The sequence below is a fragment of the Trachurus trachurus genome, assembly GCF_905171665.1.
Source record: "Trachurus trachurus genome assembly, chromosome: 9".
In the NCBI taxonomy this organism is placed as follows: domain Eukaryota; kingdom Metazoa; phylum Chordata; class Actinopteri; order Carangiformes; family Carangidae; genus Trachurus; species Trachurus trachurus.
The window spans coordinates 32,306,826-32,331,303 of NC_139895.1; the positions used below are offsets into that span (position 1 = coordinate 32,306,826).

General features: G+C 42.4%; 1 protein-coding gene across 1 annotated transcript in view; it reads right to left on the minus strand.

Moving 5' to 3' along the window:
* The window catches only part of nsmfb (NMDA receptor synaptonuclear signaling and neuronal migration factor b), a gene marked incomplete at both ends in the record, with an annotated part of 77,259 nt that overhangs the window by 10,696 nt on the left and 42,085 nt on the right, over positions 1–24,478 (minus strand). The window contains 4 exons of the mRNA XM_083978221.1: positions 17,110–17,212; positions 21,326–21,405; positions 23,185–23,255; positions 23,529–23,562. Coding sequence (XP_083834347.1) covers positions 17,110–17,212; positions 21,326–21,405; positions 23,185–23,255; positions 23,529–23,562 — 288 coding nt within the window. The remainder of the gene's footprint in view (positions 1–17,109; positions 17,213–21,325; positions 21,406–23,184; positions 23,256–23,528; positions 23,563–24,478) is intronic.

Sequence of the window (24,478 nt, forward strand, 5' to 3'; positions counted from 1 at the left end):
TTATCTGCTTTCGAAATAATTAAATAAAGTACAATTTCTGTTTAAGTCAGGAGATTTGGATGATAGTAAATCCAAAATGAAATCATTGTTTTAATTTCCTTATTTGCTGTTTAAAATAAACATCATCCTCATGTAAGATTAAAAAAAATAGTACAGCTTATCTGTGGAGACAAACTTTGGTATATTTCCAATGGTTATTTGACACTTCTTAACGTTTTCAAAACATCTTCATATAATTATAACCCAGTGTAGTTTCCTTAACTTCATCAAGACATTATGGGAGGTTGACTGTTCGTTAACAAACTCATTTATCATTGTAAATTAACTTTTCATCCTCATCACTAATAATATCGCAGCAGTGAGTGTGGAGCAGCTGTCCTGCTGTTATCAGTGTGGTACTGAACACAGGGGGGCAGCGAGCAGGACTGGAGTTCAGTTGAAAGGTGAAAGGTGACACAACCTGCCTGACACTGCGTGCTGCTCGTGCTGCTCATGCTGCCCCCTCCTGGCGCTCGGCCTCGGCATTTCCCTGTAGATTCATGGTGACAGGCCGTCAACAGAGCACGGTTCGTCAACAAGGCAAATGCTAATGCAGGGAGGAGGCTTTTAGCTAGTATTAATGTTTAACTACAGCTATCAATCAGATTCTTTTCTTGGATGCTGTTTGTAAACTCGTCATTCGAACTCACAAGGGAAATTCTGCACTGTACACCTGAAGTGAGAGTGTGCACCAACAGAGGGCTCAGATGTAGGTGTCAGAGGGAAGGGGGTTATAGTTCCAATCACATGAATCCATAACATCTCCTCCTGTCCCCACGGGTTTGCCTGGAATGTGGCTCCAAGGCCACACCTAAAAAACGAGTTGTTTGTTGTATTCACTGAATTTTACTATTTAAAGGTACAGTGTGTAACGTATGAGTTGTTAACAAATACATAGGTGGCGGTGCACCCAATCGAAGCTGCCATATGGCACTGCCATCTTTGAATACGGTAGGCGAAAGGTGACAAACTTGGTTCGCCTTTCGCGTTTTACCTTTAAATTGCATATTGCAAGATGGCGGCATACACAAATCAGTTGCCAAATTCGTCTATACAGTGATACATAGTTTCAATTTTCAGGTCGTACACACTATGCCGCCCATTGATAGGATGCGAGACTCCGGTCCTTGTTACTGATGTTTATTGACGCCACACCGACATCACCTTTACACCGTAGAACTGAATGTTCACATAAACAAAATAAAGACAACATTACTATTGTAATCATTACAGAAATAGCATTGCTTAGCATTGTAGCTAGTAACGATAAATAATACTCAGAGTAATACTGACCACTTTGGCCTGCTCCTCAATCAACAGCAGAATCATTCCCAGTGGCAGTCTTTTCCGGTCAAAAAATACGATTCTTCAGCTTACACTTCTCATAACATCACATTCACACAGTTGCAGCAAACACCACGAAGCATGGAGTGATAAAAAAGGAAAACAAACTAGCAGGTAACATCACCGCTACAGGTGCTCCTCTGTCTCTGAGTGAAGCTCTCGGAGCTAACCGGCGCTACTTCCGGTTCTTTACTCGTTTCAAAATAAAAGCACGCATTTCAAAATAAACTCGAAAAACCGCTGCATTTACACTCCCACCATCACACAATGTGTGATTCACAATGAAAATTAACATTGTTAACAGAACTTTATGATATTCTTTTGTAAATACACAAATATACCTTCAAAAAACAAAAAACAATCTCATTGAAGAGAAAACTTACTTATTCAGCCTCAAGTAATAATACTGTTTTGTGTATGGACCTCTCTAAATAAACTGGCTTAGTTGTGCGTGTGCCTTTACTGTCTAGTGTTGTGCCACTAAGTAACAGTTTGAGTTTTCTGACTCTTCCGTCAGTTCCTTGGAAGACTTCGATCACCTTCGCCAACTTCCACTGATTTCTTGGCGCACCATCATCTTGCAACAGGACAATGTCATTCACTTTAGCATTTCTCCTGTCCTTGTTCCATTTACTCCTTTGCTGCAGATTCAACAGATACTCCTTTCTCCGCCTGGTCCAAATTCATTGGTCAAGAACTGAACTCTCTTCCATCTTTTCTGAAGATAGAGATCTTCCCTCAAAAACTCTCCAGGTGGTGGTGCAATGATTGACGATTTCATGGTCAATATGTGGTTTGGAGTTAGGGGTTCTGGTCCCAATGGATCATTTAGATGTTCCGTGGTCAATGGTCGACTGTTCACTATAGCCATCACTTCGTAAAGAAAGGTTCTTAATGATGAGCTGTCTAGTCTTCCAGCAGACTGGTCTAGGATGGATGAGAGGACACTTCTCACAGTCCGAATTTGCCTCTCCCAGATCCCGCCCATGTGACTGGAAGCAGGTGGGTTCATGACAAAGTTGCATCCTAGCTCTTTAACACGTTCTTGCTCTAGTCCTTTCATTAATTCCTGGAATTCATTGCGTGCTCCGACGAAATTTGTGCCTTGATCACTTCGTAGTTGACTTACATTGCCCCTTATGGCAATAAAGCAGCGCAACGCATTGAGGAAGGCATCAGTGGAAAGGTCGTCCAATACCTCAATGTGGATGGCACGTGAGCACATGCAGGTAAATAGGAGCCCATATCTTTTTAGTTCTTTCCTTCCATCTTTAACATAAAATGGTCCGAAGCAGTCCATACCGCTGTAGGTAAATGGAGGGGTAGCTTCCATCCTCTCTGTTGGAAGGTCGGCCATTTTTTGTTCTTGGTTACACTTTCTGAGTTTTCTGCATTTGATGCACTTGAAGATGAACGACGACACTTCACTACTGCACCCCAGGATCCAAATCCCGCCTGAGCGTAGTTCATTGATGGTCATTCCGCGACCCTGATGTTTCACCTTCTCGTGGTAGTACTTTATCAGCAATCGTGACACATGATGACCTTTGGGGAGGATAGCTGGGTGTCTAACATGGGGGTGGAGTGTTGCTTGTGTCAATCTACCTCCCACCCTCAAGATATCTTGGCTGTCCATGAAAGGGTTCAACTTGTGCAGCTCGATTGACTTGCCTTTTTGTATTTCTTTCTTTTGTGTAAGAGACTTGATTTCGTCACTGAATGCTTCTTCTTGAACTACGCGGATTATGAACTGTTCAGCATCTTTTTTTTTTTTTTTTTTTTTTCAAAGGAGGTTAAATCGAAAGCAACTGAACTTAGTTATTTGTTTCCTAGACAAATAACTAAGTTCAGTTGCTTTCGATTTAACCTCCTTTGAAATACTATGACCTGGGCAAATGAGAATATGCACCGGCTTCAGCATCTTTTCTTTCTTCAAGTGTCGTAGCTTCATTAGATCTTGTTTGGAGACCTCTTGCTTCCTTTGCAAGACGTTTTAGTCTTGCTATGGCCCTTACGGCTCTCTTCCAATCTGAAAACTTCTGAAGCCGGTCTGATAGAGACTTCTCCTCATTCGCCTCTGTTGTGTGAACCTGTGCTCTTTTAATTTCTGGGTCGTCCTCATCGAATTCTCCCACCTTAATCTCTCCTTCCTTGGGAAGATCCCTTTGCCACAAGAAGCTAGGTCCCGTTAACCAGTTAGACTCTACAAGCTCCTTAGTGGAGAGTCCACGAGAGGCATGGTCAGCCGGGTTATCTTCTGAGGCAACATATTGCCACCGACTTGGTTCCGTGCTTGATTTGATCCGCTGGATCCGGTTGGCCACGAATACATGAAATCGTTTTTCGTCATTATTAATGTAACCAAGGACAACCTTGGAATCGGTCCAGAAATATTCCTGCAGATCTTCTATCTCCATTTCTCTCCTTAGCAGATCACTTGTCCTCGTGGCCACGACCGCGGCTGAGAGTTCCAGCCTTGGGATTGTTGTTACCTTCGTCGGCGCAACCCTTGCCTTCCCCATAACAAGAGCGCAGTGGACTTCACCAGACTTCGAAATAGCCCTGAGGTAAGAACACATTCCATAGCCAGAAACGCTAGCGTCGGAAAAGTGGTGAAGTTCATACTGCTGAACTTCCTTGGCTGCCAGTGGTATGTGATGCCGTGGAATTTCCAACGAAGACAGATTGTGGAGGTCTTGGAGCCATGCTTCCCAACGCGGCCTGAGGTCGTTAGGAAGTGGCTCGTCCCATCCTACCTTGTCCTGGCACATCCTTTGTAGGATCTGTTTACCTTTCAAAATGAGAGGCGCCACAAATCCAAGAGGATCAAAAATTGAGGCTACTGTCGACAGTACTCCTCTTCTGGTAAAGGGATGTTCTTTTATCTTCACTTTGAACTGGAACTTATCCGAGCTAATGCACCATTGGACCCCAAGAGCCCGTTCCATCTTGTGTTCTCCCAAGGCCATGTCAAGGTCGGCTGCACCTTCAGCACGTTCTTGCTTTGGGATTGTGTCAAGAACCCTCTTGTTGTTGGTAATGAATTTGTGTAGGCGGAGCTTACCAGTGTTGCAGAGGTCTCTTGCCTCTCTGACGAGCTGGATAGCTTCTGCTTCACTGTCCAAACTCGTCAATCCATCGTCGACATAAAAATTGCGCTATATAAACTTCACTGTAGCTTCATTAAACTTGCCTTCTCCTTCTGCAGCCAGGTGCTTGAGCCCAAAGTTCGCGCATCCAGGTGATGATGCGGCACCGAACAAGTGAACCTTCATGCGAAACACTGATGGTGGAGCTTCCATATTGCCTCTTTCCCACCACAGAAATCGGAGGTAATCTTGGTCCCTCGGCGAGACATGAAATTGATGGAACATTCGCTCCACGTCACACATGATGGCTACTTGTCCTTTGCGGAAGCGACACAAGACACCTACAAGAGTATTTGTAAGGTCTGGCCCGGTGAGTAAATGCTCATTCAGTGATGTATCCTGAAACTTAGCTGAACAATCAAATACCACGCGAATCTTTCCTGGTTTTTGGGCGTGGTAAACCCCATGGTGAGGGATATACCATGTGGTCTGATTGGTTAACTCTGACTGTGGGACCCTCTCAGCATCATCTCTTGTTATTATGTCCTCCATAAAAGCCACATAATCCTTGTGATATTGGTCATTTTTCTTGAGCCGTTTTTCCAGACCCCTGAGTCGATGTTCTGCACACACTTTGTTGTTAGGCAGACTTGGCCTCTCTTCCTTGAAAGGCAACGGCATTTCGTAATGCCCATTTGGCTTTTGCTTGATGCCTTCTTTCAGCTTCGCCAAGAACTTAATATCTTCTTGTGATATTAGAACTTCTTCACTGAACTTCTCAGTGAAGTCTGACTCGAAGACCTTGAGCATATCTGCCGGAGTGATCATTTCCTTGACTTGAGTTCTGTAAACAAAATGGACCTCAGACTTGAGCTTAGAAGAGGGTTTGTTAGCTGGCAGAACTTTCTTTATGATGATGCGGTGGCTGACACCGATTTCATCTTCCTGGTCATAATCAACATCAGTGCTGCTGTAGCCGATGATGCTCCAACCCAACACAGACCTTTGTGCATATGGCTGGCTTTCATTGCCTGTAATGACATCTCTGGGAAGTAAGGCTTGGGGACAGTTATAACCGATTAACAGTCCTACTTCACAGTCAAGCTCAGGAGACATTTCATCTGCCAAATGTTCTAGGTGACGCCAGGACCTTGCCGTTGTGCTTGTGGGTATATGGGATCTATTTGCTGGTATGTAGTCTCTGGTGTAGGTTGTTGGGAGTTTGATTTTAGTGTCAGAGCTGATGCCTCTTACCTGTAGTCCTTGCACCTTTTGGCTGTTCACCACCTTTGTTTTTGATGTTATTGTGGACACTTTAAGTTTTACTGGCTCTTTCTTGACACACAATGTTTCAACGGCCTCTTTCAGGATGAAGGTTGTGTCGCTCTGACTATCAAGTAAGGCATACACTAGAACTTCCTTATCTGGTTCAGTTGTCGTGGAGACATAGACTGGAACAATAGATGAAGTATGAGTGCTGCCCTTCTCTTGAACAACTCGGTTAGAGGTAGCCTGCTGTGTTTCTATAGGTTCAGACTGTTGGTTCTTGTCTCCTTTGTTTTCATTTGACCTTTCTTGTTTGTTTCTTACAGCTTGTTCTTGATCCTTCTTCCCACGATCTTGATGTAGGCATGTGGGATGGCGTTTTCCACATAAGTCACACACACTCCTGGATGTACAAGCTTTGGAGTTATGGCCGATCCTAAGGCAACCAAAACATAACTTCTCCAGTTGCACAAACTTAACCCTTTCTTCAACTGGCTTCTCCATAATCTTGCGACACCTAAGGAGAGTGTGGCCTTTCTTCTTGCAAAAAATGCACATGAAGCTTGTCTTCTCACTTGTATTAGTGGTGAAAGTCTTAGCACTGAAGTTTTGATTTCTTTGATACTTGTACTGTTCTCTTTCAGTTGGCTTTGATCTTTCTTGGTCAGTTGGCTTCACTGCATATAATGATGTGATGGGGTTACATGCAATTCGAGCCTCTGTATTGAGAAATCTCACAAAGTGTCTGAAGTCAGGGAACATTTTGTGTCCATCTTGATAAATCGTGGCTTCTCTATTCCAGCGTGAGCTCAACCAATCTGGTAGCTTGACAGTAATCTTTTGGTTTTCCACACAGTCGTTGAGAGTTTGTAAACCTTGAACATATGGCATAGCTGATTCCACACTGCTCAGAAAATCAACAAACTCACGAAGATTTTCACTGTCTTTGGGGCCAATTTTATGCCATGTGTGTATTTTGTCACGATATGATTTGGCAACTATAAATGGATTACCAAACCTGTCTTCAAGTATGTCCCAGGCCGCGCGATAAGCTATTTCTGTTCCCACAAGGAAATGGCCTTCAATAGCTCTCTTGGCCGAGCCACCAACATACTTGCGTAGAAAGAAGAGCTTTTCTTGAGTTGGCAGGTTCTTGCGATCAATCAGAGTACAGAAAGAAAGCTTCCAATCGTTGTACTTGAGAGGATCTCCTTTGAAAACGTCAGGTTCTGGGATTGGGACTCGATTAGCTGTGATTGCTTCAGCAAGAGTTCTCACAAGGTCATTGGGAGCTTCATGTGAGGTTGGAAAGGCTTGAGTGGCAGGAACTTGAGTGGGTGGGGCTTGTTGCATGAGCGGAAGGGCAGCTGGGGTGATGACTTGACTAGCAGGGACTTGAGTAAATGTGGTTGTCTGTGGAACTAAATGTGATGTGTACATGGAGGGATATGAAAGGGGGTTTTGGGGAGTTGTGACCTCATGTGGGCGATGGACTTGACTGGGCTTGGCTCGTTGAGCAGGAAGAGCTTGGGAGACTGGGGCTTGATGAGGGGGAAAGAATGGATCGATTAAAGGGTTAAGTGCAAGTGGTGGGTGAAGAGATTCTGAATAAACTTGCAGCCTTGCTTGTGCTGCAACATGCCCTTTAAGTTCTTCTAGCCGTTCTACTACTCTTCTTTTCTCTTCCAGCTTCATTTTTCTATCAGCACTTTCTGCTATGAACTGAGCTCTTTTTCTAGCACTGTCTGCTTCAACTTCCCTTTCTTTAGCTTCTCTTTCAGCCTTTAAGATTTGTTCTTCCACTTCAAGTCTTTGAATTTCTTCCTTTTGTTGATGTTGTGCATTTGTTATCTTTATCACCTCTTGCGTAGCTACAACTTCAGCTGCTGCTTGTTTTACATTCAGGGACAGGATGGAAGAGTGTCTGGATGCCTTGGATGAAGCCTTTGACCTAGCAGTTTGAGCTGAGGAGACACTGGACACTGTGCTGTCAAACACTGACTTCGCATCAGGCCATGATACATCTTCTGAAACGTCGCCACTACGAAAGTGTTGAACCTTTATATTTGCAATCCTAGTGAATGCTTGACATGTATCATTCATTCTCCGAACGTCAGGCTCAGGACTTGAAATGGCTCTTATTTCGAGGTAAGTTTGGTCAATATCAACTTGGATGGTGTTGATTGCATTTGCAATTTCATCAATCAGATCAGCATCATTATTCTTAATGGACCTCTTTAAGCCATTGATGTGATATTTCCATCTTCTGTACATCTTTACCAAACTCACGTTTAGATTATTTAATTTGTCATCTAACAAGGCTTTTCCCTTTTCAGTGAGCTTTCGTGTGCGTCCAGTTTTCCTGGTTCCTGGTGGCAGTTGTGTGTCATCATCACCAACCTGAGAATGTGTGTCTTCAACTTGCTCATCAGCGTCGGCTTGCTGTGGTAGAGTAGTCTGCTCTGCGTCACTATATTCTTGAAAGTCTCCATGAGTGACCTCTTCAGTTGGCAGAAACGTATCTTCTTTTGTGTGTGACATATTAAATGTGCAGAGTTTTAAATGTGTTGAAATGTGAATAAAATGTATTCTGTTCTCTGTGTGCAAATATGAAAATAAAAAATGTAAATATAATCTCTTTGATTACCTTAGCTTAGACTTTGCATAATGCACCTTTTAAACACAACAGTATCATAAAACACACTTCAATAAATGAGTAAAACAGCAATTAACAAAGTGTAAATACTCTTGGCACAGTCTAAATATGAAACACTCACTTATGAACAATACTTTGATATTAACTTCTTAGACTTAACTGGAAGAATGATTAATTTACTTAATATGTACTTAGTTTCTTTGCTTATAACTAGAAAGTCAATTGCAGGAAAAATGTCCACTGCGCCTTTAAGGAAAAACACAAATGAAATGTCTGTGTGATAGAAACTTAATGGCAGCTAACAAGTACTTGCGCTACTTTCAAGACACTGGCTTCGACGTGCTTGCTTGTGTAGCCTTGTCCGCTTGCCCCTTGATTCACACGAACAGTTCACGTGGCCTCTCCTTCACCGCATGTGGCCTGCAGCCGTCTTCCTCCGCTCGGAGTCTTCACCGATGCAGAAGTGTTCTACTATGCCGCCCATTGATAGGATGCGAGACTCCGGTCCTTGTTACTGATGTTTATTGACGCCACACCGACATCACCTTTACACCGTAGAACTGAATGTTCACATAAACAAAATAAAGACAACATTACTATTGTAATCATTACAGAAATAGCATTGCTTAGCATTGTAGCTAGTAACGATAAATAATACTCAGAGTAATACTGACCACTTTGGCCTGCTCCTCAATCAACAGCAGAATCATTCCCAGTGGCAGTCTTTTCCGGTCAAAAAATACGATTCTTCAGCTTACACTTCTCATAACATCACATTCACACAGTTGCAGCAAACACCACGAAGCATGGAGTGATAAAAAAGGAAAACAAACTAGCAGGTAACATCACCGCTACAGGTGCTCCTCTGTCTCTGAGTGAAGCTCTCGGAGCTAACCGGCGCTACTTCCGGTTCTTTACTCGTTTCAAAATAAAAGCACGCATTTCAAAATAAACTCGAAAAACTGCTGCATTTACACACACGTTTGTTTTCACGCAAAGCGTCATGTTTCCATGGCAACTGACGGGAAAAAGATGCACGTAACGTTATGTTTACATGACTCCAAATTGTAAAAATAAGTCTTGAAAGTATTGATAAACGTTAAAGGAGCATTATCGCAAATACAGCAGTAATAGCATAAAATAAGCTGAAATATGCAAAAGATGGGTCGGGGGGAGCCATAACTAAATTTACAAAAAAAAATCGCCAACAGTGTAGTGTCCGTGGGGCAAATGCAGCATTTGTCTTTGTTATGATCCAAGCCGGCCCGGCGCTTGCTGCGTTAAAATGCACTCGGAACTCGCAAATCCAACCCCCGAACCGGACAAATATGCAACAGTAAGTAATGTAGCAGTGTCAGGCTGCCCTACAGTCACTGAATCGCTGGTAGAACACTTTGTCTCCACGTCCCTGTGTCTTTCTTCAGCTGTCCTCTCAGCGTTATTAAAGCAGATATCAGCTTCACGGCCGTTTCGGCTAATGCTGCGTTCAAGGCAGGCTTTTGAAACCGTAAGTTACAGCTTCAAGTCACAACTACGACTTGGTAGCGTTCCAGGTAACCCGTAGCTCGTGTTTTTACCATCCTGTTGTCTGTGAAAGTTCCCTATAACGGCCACTCGTAACTTCCGACCCGTGAACTCGTACCAGATTGAACTGGTATGACTTCACAGGAAGGAAAAACACAAAGTACGAGTTTCTTTGAACGCACCATGAGTTAGCAGCCCCCGCCCTTGTCAGGCATCAATTGGTCCTCGTGCTACGTCACCACATTCACGCGCATCCCTTGGCTGCACACACAGCCCTTCATGCCGTTCTCTCTCCTCATTGGATAACACTTGTATCCCACAAGGAAAATTTTCTCCTCGGGTTACAGCAGAGCAGAGTGACGGAGAGACTCGTGTTTAGGCTGAAATACTTCATGTAAGTGATTGCTGACGGAAAATAGGACTATTTAGGACTTATATTAACAAAAACATTCCACTGATATCTGCTTTAAGGAGGAGGAAGTTGCTGTTGTTGTCGTTGTTGTGGTTGTGCGCGACGTAGAGCTGCCGCTTCCACTAGCGAGTTTTCTTTTTGTCTTTTTCTCATTTTGTTTAATAAACGGACAGCTACAGTTCAACTGTAGCTAACGTAGCTAACAGCGCTAACGGCTTAACATAGCTAACACGGCTAATGGCTGGAGCTAACAGGTACTCGCTGATGCCGATGCCGGCATATTTGGCAGTATTGTTATATAGTCATTTCCGATACTGGTTTCGGAATCAGAACAACTCTAGGAATGAAACACTCCTAACCTTTCACTGCTAATCTATAACATACAGTATCGTAATATGGTTTACATCTTCATCTCATCGCTTTATGATCCTGAACAACTCCCAGTCGTCTCAGTTTTGAAGACGGCAAGTTTTTTGGTCCTCGGAGTCCACTGTCACTTTGCCGACGGTATGGGTGAGCGCGAGCGCGCAAGTGAGCGCTGCAATCAGGAATCTGAATGCTAGATGTTACAGTTCCCTTCCCACTTTACACACTGGGCCTTTAATAATTTTTGCAATTATTAGGGGAAATAATAGGCCACATGCCATTCAGTGATTACATAAATATTTATGGTGAAGGGCAGTAGTTATAAAAAGCTCTCTTCTTCTCTCAACTAAGTTAACACAGTTTTTTTTTATTTTCTTACCTATCAGCGTATAGAAAATGAATGAATGAATGAATGGCCGCTCATATCAGATAACAAGATACAACTTGGAAAATAAGAATTAAACACATCGACAGTCTTGCTTGGTGAATGTGCATAGAGGCCATGGAGGTTGAGTGCATTACTCCTTGTTTTCTGTTTGGAAACAACTAAGATTTAGGCCTAAAGCAGCTTATATTAAAAGAATAGTTCACCCAAAATTCAAATTGCACTCATACTCACCCTCATGTCGACTAAGGGCTGGGAGAAGTCTCGGCATAACAGTGCAGGTCCATATAACGGTTGCAAATGGTTACCAACTGTCTTCGTAACAAAAAGACACACCAAAAAACATCCAAATACCTCCATGCTGCTCGTATGTAATGTCCGTCTTGTATTGAAGCCCTGAAATGCGAAATTGTTCCGAAAAAAATAAAAGAATTTCGCGAGATTTGGACAGACCAGGAAGAGGAGCTTCCGTTACCAACAAGCTTGAAATATAGACTTATTTAATTTTTTTCGGAACAATTTCGCATTTCGGGGCTTCAATACAAGACGGACATTACATACGAGCAGCATGGAGGTATTTGGATGTTTTTTGGTGTGTCTTTTTGTAAGACAGTTGGTATCCATTTGCAACCGTCATATGGACATGCACTGCTACGCCAAGACCCCCTGTAACTCAGAGAAGCCACGGAGGACTCTGAAACTTCTCCCAGCCCTTAGTCGACATGAGGGTGAGTAGATAATGAGTGAAATTTCAATTTTGAGTGAACTATTCCTTTAATGAGCACTGATGGGGAACGGCTGACTTTCTAAACACTGACAGATTCCAGCTGCTTTATTGTCTTTCATTCCTTTCTGCACCTCCTCATTTTGCAATACCGTGCAATACTTATTACCTGTGTCATTCCACTTTATTACACAAAACTTCCTTTATGGACATATGTTTTGATTTATTTGTATGTGTGGATTACTTGGATTGTTACCAACAATTTCATGTCAACAAAATGTGGAATGACAGTCATGGTGCAGGCCAAAACTAATGGACCACCAGAAAATATCCATGTTGGGCTGTTCACCACCCTTAAGATACATGACAACCACGGTTTTCCACTGGTCAAAATGAACCCAATACCAGCTAATTTAATTGAAGTCACAATTTGGACTGACTGTGCTGCTGTAAAGGAGCATTCAAAGTTAGACTGCTAATGTCACGAACCTTAGTGTTGATCTGACATTATTTGGGTCTGTAAATTGGCTGAAGACAGCTGGTGAGGAAAAAAGGAAAGTTGAATGTGTTTCAAACACAGCCAGCCAATGAGTGTTATTAAATCTGACAAACCATTAGTTACGTAGCCAGAGTAATTAAGTCGATTAACAACTGAAAGCAGCAAGGAAAGAAAGTTCTTCTGTCATGTTTCAGACTGATGGAAGTATTGGCCTGTGTTGTGCGGAGGGTGATGGCATGGGCTGAGGGGAGTGCTGCCGGGTGGAGTGAAGCATCATCTGAAGGTACATCAGTCTGTCGGTCTATTAATAGTGGCTTTCCAGCTGAGCTTGCAGGAGCGCACACAGGCAGCAGCAGGGGGAAGATTGTTAAATGCAGCGAATAAGCCCTTCCCCACTCATACCCCTCCTCTGTTACATGGACTGACTCACTGTGGAGAAGATGCCAAATGTCACCGCGGCTGTCACCCCCCGGCCCAGGGAGGAAGATATCTATCTATCTATCTATCTATCTATCTATCTATCTATCTATCTATCTATCTATCTATCTATCTATCTATCTATCTATCTATCTATCTATCTATCTATCTATCTATCTATCTATCTATCTATCTATCTATCTATCTATCGTTCTATCTATCGTTCTATCTATCGTTCTAACTATCGTCCTATCTATCTATCTATCTATCTATCTATCTATCTATCTATCTATCTATCTATCCATCCATCCATCCATCCATCCATCCATCCATCCATCCATCCATCCATCCATCCATCCATCCATCCATCCATCCATGTATCGTTCGTTCATTCTATCTTCTCTGTTACTGTAACATAAAGGACATCAACATACAGTAAACTGTGTGTCTGTGTTTTTAGTTTTTCCTTACAGTAAAGCTGTCCCTATAAAGAGTGGGAGCACAACCAACTTATTCCATCATCTTAGCTGTTTGCACACTTTGGATTACACAACACAACATATAACAAAAACATCCACGAAGCGATAACCTGTACAGTATATTTTCATTTTTCATTCTGGCCGGTAACGCAGTGTTCTGGTAGAACATCCCACTCCTGCACTGCAGACAGATAACATATCCAACAGTATGGACATTTGACAGAACAGAAAATTGCAACAGTTGCTTCCCCTCATTTTTACTTACTTACTTTTGCAGGGAGTCTCTTTTGATCACATTCAAGCTTCACCACTGACTCATTCCTAGGTGCGTATTGTTTTCTGAGAGTAGAACTGCAAGTTTTGCACAGCAAGTTGTATGCACATAACAACTGCATTGAGTAAAACAAGGGAAATGTTCATTAAGTCACTAATTCACTGTTGCCATATCGATCCAACTCCAAGCTCGGCACAGCTAATTGAATTCACAGTAGTGTGCAGTTCAGAGTGGAAAGGAAAGTCAGTCTATGGTTTGATCAAATAATTCAACATTGATTCACTTTGAGGGTGGCACTGTGGCGGTTAGTCTGTCTGACTTCCTCCCACTGTCCAAAAGCATGCACGATGATGTAGCTACCCCGCCCTCACCCAATTGGCTCCAGCGGATTGGCTTAAAAGTTTAAAAGTCAGAGGTGGAAACAACGGTGAGATACGATGTTGATTTGATTTCCAGAATCAACCTGGATCCATGAGTTTGTCTGACTATGAGCAGTAGTTGAACCGCTGTGCTGGGACATTTAGCATAAAGCCAATCACTCTCTCCTGAGCCACGTTCATGTCACACTGTGCAGGCTGTGATTATAGAAGCAGCCAAGTGGCAAAACTCCTTCATCAGCCTCCTGATTTAAGTCAATGTGAGGAGGTTCTGACTCTGCTGACCGGCTCAACCCTGATGCTGCCATCCATCCATCCATCCATCCATCCATCCATCCATCCATCCATCCATCCATCCATCCATCCATCCATCCATCCATCCATCCAACCACACGATGCAATGCGGTGCGATATGATACGATGATACATATTTTTTATCCTTTTTTTGCCTGCTAACGCTCTGCTTATTCAGTGCGATTGATTTGCTTTGCTTTGCTTTGACTGGATTTGACTTTATTGTCATTTTTATGTAAGTACATAAAAAATGGAATACTGTGCACCAATTCAAAAACAATTTTAACAGAAACAGTGCAGTAATAGATCCAAAAAAAAGAAAATCCAAATCCAGAGCCATTAGGTCGATAGTCTTAAAACATTCATATCAACAATATTACAATGATGTGTTGTGATTAGTGAAATTCAAATGTTGCTTGGCTGTGTTGGTCTGTGTCGAAAGAACAAAACGTGGAAACAAAGTTAACTAATAAATCAAGTCGGAAAGATGTCATGTGACTTCAAACCTGGACTGCACAGACATCAGGGGCCTCATTTATCATTGTGGATACACGTTTTTTTACACGCTCTTTCCCCCGTTTTGTGCGTACGCACTTTTCTCCGCCTAATTTGGGATCTATCAAACCAAAACCTGTCGGGAGAAAGTGCCGAAATTTACGACCAGTCCGACCATGGCGTACCTGCATTTACACGCTTTTTGAAGAACAGGAGGAATTGGCGACGCCGCTGCAGAGTCAGAGAACTGCAGTGTGCGAGGAAGAGAGGAGCGCGGACGCTGTTTGAAGTAGCAAGTGGTGGTGATGAAGACCCCCCCCACCCCCCAACCACCACCACCACCACCGCACACGTGTTGACGTCGGCACTTTACATGAAAAGCACAGCGACTCAGATTTTTCCCCTGTGCATTTACACCAGTTTGCTCCTAAATACTGGCTTTATAAAACGAATTTCGTTTTCTTTTGATATCATATTGATATTTTTCCCTTGCATGTAGGCTACAACTCTTCCACAACCAGTCTGTCCAGTCTGGAAAATAATTTCTGCGACGTGCGTGTGTTACGTAGCCAGACTGGACACACACAAGCAAGCAGCAAGCCCAATAATGTAATAATCAAAGCAAATGAGAAAACATGATCGATATTTTTTGTGTGAATAATATTTATTGTATTTAACAAAAATGGGTGCTGCCCAACATCATTTTAGGAAAAGTCACAGACTGGTGGACTTCAATGTTTTGTTTTGTTTTATATATAGCTATGCACAAATGAAAATCAAAGTCGTCCAGTGAACGGCAGTTGGGGGTTAGTGGAAAGGGGTGCAAAGTAGTACTAACTGGCAGTGGAAACCCTGCTTTAAATTATTATGACATAATCTAAAATAAGGGGCAGAATAAATATGATTCTTCTTCTTTCTGTTCTGTTTCATTTAGATTTGGGAGTTTTTTGTTTTTATTGTAGCCTTTCAATGCAAGATGATGTTTCTGACTGATATTGCCGTGTTACCGTGTATCTCGCTTTCAGAGAAATTCCGCTTCTTTCTCCGCTCTCCGTCCGTCTATTGTCTTCACCGTCTTCCACTGACGTCATTCCACACGTTTCCAGAGTGCACATGGCTACTTAATATGCACGTAACTGATTTGCATTGACCACATATGGTTGTGTGGGGCCGTTTAGGGGGCTGGGTATGAGGCGTGTTCTCATCCACGCTTTTCTCAGGTCCGGTGTGATTTATCAAGGGAAATACCGTGCAGCCGTGAGTACGCGGAGTTTGATAGATCTGAAAAGAGTGTATATTTTTTGGTCGTACGCACATTTTGCCTTTCCGTCGTACTGAAAATTTAAGAGGACTTTTACACCCTCTTTGATAAATGAGGCCCCTGGCTGTTCACCTCCAGGTGTTTACATGATGGCAGTAAATAGAAGGTCACATTAATGCGCATTTCCAATTTATTTATTTTAATATTCATCCAACATTTCGAGTTAAAAGTTGTGAAAGTATTTTTCATTCAAAGTTGCAGCACTTAGAATTTATAACCACCGTAATCCGAGCAGATGCTTTAGCCTAATGGGTCATACATAATTTGCTGCACTGTAAAGGCTCCAAGTCTCATCAGTGTTGGTTAATTACGGTAATAGTGGAAAAAATAACTACTGAAAATGAATCTGATTCTAATTGTCTTATCAAATGTGTCAGCATCATTCATCCTCTCTGTTGCTTTCCCCACCTTTGTCTCTCATGCCTTATGCAGACTTTCTCTAACTCAGACTTGTTTCTAAAGCGGGGAGGAAAAGCTCTACATGAGTGTTTTGTGCTACCAAAGTGCAGAAGAGCTGACGGTAGTGCAGGTCTACTGTAGATGGGGCTGCAAGAGGAAATATGAATATTTTAGTGTGTTTGCATGTTGAAGCACACACGCTGTATGTGAGTGTGTCTGCATATAGAAAGTCTCTTTTGCACTGGAAAGGTCATGGCAGGGGTTTTATGTGTGTGTGTGTTTGTTGGTGTAAGCGTGTGTGTGTGCGACTGGGTGTAGCTTAATTAAGAGGATGTCAGGGAGTCTGTCTATTTTCCTGTCATTCCAAAGTGCTGTGTGTGCCCCGCCCCCCTGCAGCCTGTGTGGCAGCCTGACAGCAGGACGGGAGCTGCAGCCAGGCAGCAGAAGGTGCTGCTGAGGTCACAGCTCACACACTTGTCTCCAAGATTCCTGAAAAAAAAAAATTCACTTTCCCCTTACAATACTCTATCTCTGGCACGCACAGAGCTTGCACATGCTCCGTCTGTCCCTCTGACCTCATTACACCCCGCAGGACTCCACGCCATGTCAAGGGACGAAGCCAACAGATTGTTTTAAATGATTTATCTGCACCATGCTAACAGCAGCATATGGCTCTGAGCGTGTCTCCAGAGAGAGCATGAAGACATTTCAAGTCAACTTTTCTTGTCTTATTCAATAAAGACCATTACCTTTTCTCCATTAGCGCTGCCCAGCACGTAGCAGCCCATGATGTGGATGAGGTTGGGCTCTGGGTTCAGCTTACTCATCAGCCTGCTGAGGCGCCGCCAGAACCTGGTGACAGCAGAGAGGTGAGAGGAGGGAGTGACATCAGTGAGTTAGCAAGATAATTAGGGAGTAACCACAAAACACTGCATGTGTATGTAATGGATGCATTGTATAAAATGTGGCATATGATTAGACGGCATTGGGCCTCATCCACAAACCATTTACTGTATAAGAACAAATTTGTTCTTTAGTCTAAACTTACGCAGTTTTTTACAAAGATTGTGGCATTCATGAATGTTTTCCTTATCCAGGATTTGTTCTTAGCTAAGAACAAAATCCATGCACACTCAGGAGCAAACTTACGCACATTTGAGAGCTGACACTTGTGCAAAAAAACTGATTATTGTGTTTTCTTCTGTTCTGCAGTTGTATAATATTATATGATTTGAATTAGAATAATTTTCTTATCATTTAGGATGTTTTTAGTAGTTATATTACAAATCATTGTGGTCTCTTAAAAAACACTATAAACCAGAGGTCTTCAACAGGGGGTCCGCCGAGGTACTGCAGGGGGGTCGCCAAATCTTTGGTCATTTAGACAATTTTCTAAAAATTGTTTAGTTTCCACAATTACGTTCAACATAAAAATGTCAAGAACAGCCTGTGTGCATGATTATCATGCAATCGACAGACACTGATGACAGTGGCGTTGGTATCAGTTAACAAGGTCTGTTTATATACATGTATGGCAGTGGCACTGCCCCCTACTCACTATACCTGTACACGTTTAAAATAAAAAAAATACATTAATATGAACCAGTGTATTATTTGAATAGATTAGTATTGAATGCACAATAACAATGGGCCTCATTCACGAACCGTTCTTAAGAACAAATTTGTTGTTAAGTCCTACTTACGAAGTTTTTACGAAGATTGTGGCATTCATGAATGTTTTCTTATCCAGAATTTGTTCTTAACTAAGAACAAAATCTACGAACAGTCAGGAGTATACTTACGCACTTTTAAGTGCTGAGACTTCTGCAAAAATAACTGATTATAGCGTTTTCTTTTGTTCTGCAGTTGTATGATATTATATGATTTGAATAAGGATTATTTTCTTATCTTTTATGATGTTTTATATATTAATAATAATAATTGACAAATCATTGCAGTCTCTTAAAAAACATTATAGACACTTAATTCATATCAGTTTTTTTCTCTTTTTTGGGGCTGAGGGGGGGTAAATGTGTTGTTTGTTGATGTGCGCAACATACAGCTGCGGATATGATTTTTTTTCCTAATTGCGGGCTGCAACAGTGCACTTACTGTAAGTGTTCACACTACACACAACTGTTTTTTTTTTCATATGTGATAATATGATGATATTTATGATGGCACACGTGAGAGCGTGGTCTCTCTGATAACAACCCGAAGAGCTGCATCCACTGCTGACACTACTAAATCTAGCCTAAATATAAATATAAAAATATAAACTAAATATAAGCTTTTTGTTTGTTTCTTTGTTTCATTCCTGCCGCAGTAGCGCCACTTCACTACTTAAGTTCTTTTTACGTTTGGAGTCTGGTGCTCCCTCCCAGATTTTCATTTGAGCATTTCAACTTTCTTTCTCACTTCACCTTCTCTGCTCAGTGCCTGTGGGTTCTGTGTGCACACGGCCCTGCAGTCTCATGCCCTTTTACGGGCATTGATGGGGCCTTTACCTATGCTAATCCTATGTTAATTAGACTCACCTGGCACACGCCCTCAATTTACGAGGAGTTGGCATAAGAACACAGCTGCGAACAATTCTGAGGCTTACGAACGCGTTGATGAATCTGACGTAGGGTTTTCTTAAGGAACTTCTTAAGAACAACTTAAGAAAGAATCTAAGAAGATTCTTAAGAAGATATTGGTGAATGAGGCCCAATGTGCGTTTATACCTGGCACTGGGCCCAGTTTATTATAAAACACAGCTTTATACATTATACAGTAGGGGGGCCCTGCTCTATCTCTCGGGTCCTTGACCTGAAAAACGTTGAAGACCCCTGCTATAAACACTTAATTCATATCAGTTATATCAGCTATGTTTATTGGGAATCAGCATCTGATAACAATTAAGTGACTGATCATATAATATGATGATATTCATGACAATTGACAGCATCACATGCATATTTGTTTTCCTGTTACTTTGCATCCACTGCTGACGCTACTAAATATAAGCTGTTTTTTTGTTTCACTTCCTGCAGCAGCACCTCCACTTCACTACTAAAGTTCTTGTTAAGTTTGGAGTCCGGTGTTTTAACTTTTTGGGCCCTAGTTTCCTTGACTAAGCGAAGTCTAAGTTCAGCGCAGCTTCGTCACGCCAACGGGGCGTGGACCAGGTCCATTTCGCAAGATTGGTGGGCCGCGCAGTCAGACTTAGACCAGCGTAAACCCTCCCCTCGTCCCTCCTACCGGCGCAAACGGCAAAGAGGGAGGAGAGAGGGCGGGAGGGAGACAGGAGGAGGAGAGAAAGGCGTGGAGTGGGTTTGACACAGCCGAGTCAGATCTTCACCAATCAAAGGAGCTCCTCTCCTCACCTTTAACTGCGCGGAGGGCGATGCGCGCTGCAAGTTTGTCATTTTATACTTTGACATGGACGGAGGAAACAGCAACGCCAGAGGCCGAACCTCTCCCCGGAGGAAACAGCTGTTCCTCCGGAGGTCCGAGCTCAGAGTGACCAATAATGAGTTTACTAATATACTTAACCAGGATTGATCTGATACACTGAGCCAATGTAAGAAACAACAACTAATAAACTAATAAAGAAACTCACATTTATTCAAACTCCGTGTCAGCAAGATGAGAGGTGTAGGCTACACTAATCACAACATAAACAAACACCATGCGTAACGGATGAAATCAGCGTAAAGGACGCTCTCTCTCTCTCTCTCTCTGTCCGTCTCTTTTTTTCTCTTTTTTTTTCTGTGATAGAGAGTACTGTAGTAGGCTATATACTGACTATCTGATACAGAGGCTGTTGTGGTGGACTAAGAGAGATGATGATTTGTGTTTTGTTTTTCATTACGGCTGCGTGATGCGGTCGCTCGCTCTTAATAAGTAAATAAATAAATAAAGCGATCATCACAAGGGCAGAGTGGTATCTCAACACGGCAGCGACATGCAGTCATCCACCCTCAGTCCTGCTTGGGACATCCACAGCTGCTTTTCAGTGCCAGTTCGTCCCTGCTGTGTTAATTCAGGTGGAGTTTCCATTACGCGCCGACAGCCTTTGATCTCTGCTTTGATCTGACGTCAGATGTGACGGGACAATCTATATAGATATAAATTCACGTGTTGATTCCGTTAGTTGCATTAAATAGTGGTTATTGTGGATATTTATTGCATTGAAATGTGTCTGGAACTGTGGAGATCTGCCTGTGAGGTCTTGGTGACGTGTGTGCACTGCAGGTCAGTCAGCCAGACTTCCACTGCACCTGCTGCGCTCCGCCCTGCGCTGAGAGTAGACCTGGTTGGAGGTGGCGAGCTTTCAGCGCAACCTCGGCGAGACATTTTCGCACAAAACTTCCACTGCACCAAGCTTAATCTGTGACGCCTCCCCCTGCTGCGCGGCCACGCCTATCTCAGCGCAGCGCGATCTGCCAATCTTCCAATCTGACTTTGCGCTAGGCTGCGCTGGTCGAAACTTGCATTAGACCAGCTGCGCTACCTTGCGCCACCTGCGCTGCGCCACCAAACTAGGGCCCTAAGTCTCACTTCACCTTCTCTGCTCTGTTTCTGTGTGCACACGGCCCTGCAGTCTCATGCCCTTTTATGGGGATTGATGGGACATTTACCTATTCTAATCCTGTGTTAATTAGGCTGACCTGGCGCATGCTCTTAATTCATGAGGATATGGCATTCGTCGATGTAGGATCACAGCTGTGAACAATTCTGAATCTGACAGAGTTTTTTAAAGAAATTTCTTCAGAACAACTGAATGAGGCCTACTGTTCCCTCGCTGTAAACACACTATTACTTTATGACCGAACAACTTTCTGATACGACTGTCGTTACCAGTGAGCCACAGTGATCATAATAATCATTTATTTCCCATGGTTTGTGTCGATGTGACTCAGCCCTGAACAAATACCCACATGTTAGATGTTAGAGCTACAAATATGAAGTAAGTCTTACTGGATCATGTCGTCTTCTTTCTCCACCTTTGCAAATGTTGCCACTTTGTTCTTCAGCAGATACAAATGTCCTGGACCTCCCTGTGGAAAGGTGTTTGTGTTAGGACAGATGCAGGTATACAAGTTTAAAAGTCACCTCATCCCCTCAGATTCTAAAGAAGTTAAATTGTTTTTTATCCATTAGCCAACAAATAAACTTATATTAAAATATTTAGCTTTACTTGCTGACTTTCTGATTATAACACCGAAACGTGTTGAGCAGAACAACTCTAACTGTGCATGTTATAATGAAGTGGTTTATTAGACCAATTTCTATTCCGTGTGTATGAAAATGTGGCAGGCTTAAATGTGATATTGGACATTGATTATGTCTACTATATTTCACCAAGGCAACGGAGGAAATGTTACATTATTCAGCAGGACTGCAAATGAGAGCAGCATGCAGGAGACACTATCAACAAGTACAGACGCTCTGGAAGAAAGAAAAATGTGGAGCACTGGTTCACTGACTGAAGCACACGTTTCAGCAATACTCTATATATCTATCCCTGTGGTGACTTAGAGAAGATGCATGTGTGTAACCCGTCCTGAGTCTACAGTATCTGCACACCGGGAAGTGTAGGCAGATTATTTACAGGAAACCCATCACAGATTCACACCATGCTAAGCACAGACCACTTTATACTGTCATGAAACTGAGGCTCTGGTCTGAAATGAATTGATTTCTCTCATCTAAGCTGCAACCAACCAGCCAATATCTGTCACACAATATTAGACAGAACACCAAACACACCAAAATGTGCATATTATTTATATAAAGATCTTGTTTTAGTTTGTTCTTCTACTACTATGTGCTGCATTGAGTATGGGTAACACTTTACAATTAGGTCAACAAATTTAGAGAAGTTACAGAGGAACTAATGAAGAACTATTGAGGAACTAATGATGAACTAATGACTACTTACTGAGGAATTAAGGTACAAAAAGATTAGAGTAGCTACTGAGGAACTAATGACAAACTAACTATTAGTTAATGGTCAGTTCTTCAGTAACTCCTAATCAAATTACTGAGGAATTAATGACAAACTAACTTAACTGTACTTAATCATTTGTTACATTTGTGTGTACCCTAAAGTAAAGTGAGACATCAGAATGAGTAACTACTCTAATTTTGTGTATCTTAGTTTCTCAGTAACTGTCCTCTTTAGTTCCTCATTAGTTCCTCAATAACTACTCATTAGTTCCTTATAAGTTCCTCAGTAACTACTCATTAGTTCCTCATTAGTTTCCCAGTAACTACTTATTAGTTCCTCATTAGTTCCTCAATAACTACTCATTTGTTCCTTATAAGTTCCTCATTGGTTCCTAGTTCCTCATTAGTTCCTCAGTAACTACTCATTTGTTCATCATTAGTTCCTCATAAGTTATTAATTAGTCCCTCAGTAACTAGTCTAATGTTGTGTACCTTATTGTAAAGTGTTACCTGAGTACCCACACTACATACAATAGGAAATTCTATGTGTGCGAGAAATACCCAGAATAGACTTGCAACAATCTCTGAGCATATGCTGTGAGCAAACTGGACATACAGTACTTTACTGCCCCATGATGCATTGCAGCTCTTCAAAATACAACAGCAAACTGCGAAGTGGAATCTCATAAATCCCTGCCAAGTTGTCACCGTTGTTGCAAAATGCATTCTGGGATAGCGGCTGAATGCTTCAGTCAGCTTGGTAATAGCATACTAATTGGTTGGTTTGGTAGACAGAATGCGGCATGGAGTAGGCTGCTCTGAACAACAGCCCATGACACGATAATGATGTCACACTGTTTGTCACACTTGGCTCTGCTTTCACTCACCTGACAGAAAATGAGCATGTTCCAGATTTTACAGCCCTTCCTGTAAGCACTCAACTTCTTCTCTATCTCATCTACAGAGAGAGAGAGAGAGAGGAAGAGAAAGAAGGAGCAAAAGCAAGGTGTCACTTTTCCCACTCAGCCATACCGGTGAGACACATAAACTGTCTGTCTCCTGAGACACACACACTCTCTCTCTCTCAAACAATGAGTCATCTCTGCTCGCCAGCAAGCTCAAATGTATTCCACCCTCGTGTTTTCCATATTTTCACTGGGAGTGTAATTTTCACTTGAGAATAGACGTTTAAAAAAATAAGAAGAAAAACAAAAACACATGTCACACTCACCGAGGATGTCATCAAACGTGGCACGTTCGTGGTCCTTAAAATGGAAAATGAAAGCAGAGTTAGTATTTAATGAAGTCACGCTAAACAGAAATGGATTTAAACAGGCGCGACCTGCTCATGATAGAATCACATTACATTCAGACATTAGTGCTGATTATCTGACCAATTAGATGTTAAATTGTGACTTACAACAACAACAACAACAACAACAGACTACACCATCATCAACTTATCATCATTATACTATCAGGGTCATTCCTATGTTCCCACAACCCTATGTTCCCACATTGCTAATTTGCTTATTTTCAAAACTCAAATTCCTAAATATGTTTACCATGGATATATTAGATTAGATTTTAGATTGTATCGTCCTTTACAAGGATAATTGTTTCCACTTCCGTACATTCACCATTTTGTACACATAACATCGCGCCCACGTCTTTCCACATGTATTCAAACGGAGGTGTCGTCGCAGCAGAGCATGCGCCGTGTGATGAATCTCAAATGTGGGAACGGTCTGTGGGAACATAAGGCTGTGGGAACATAGGGCTGTGGGAACGGTCTGTGGGAACATAAGGCTGTGGGAACATAGGGCTGTGGGAACGTAAGGCTGTGGGAATATAAGGCTGTGGGAACATAGGGCTGTGGGAACATAAGGCTATGGGAACATAGGGCTGTGGGGACATAGGGCTGTGGGAACGTAAGGCTGTGGGAACATAGGGCTGTGGGAACATAGGGCTGTGGGAACATAGGGCTTTGGGAACATAAGGCTGTGGGAACATAGGGTTGTGGGAACATAAGGCTGTTGGAACATAGGGCTGTGGGAACATAGGGCTGTTGGAACATAAGGCTATGGGAACATAGGGCTGTGGGAACATAAGGCTGTGGAAACATAGGGCTGTGGGAACATAAGGCTGTGGGAACATAGGGCTGTGGGAACATATAGCTTT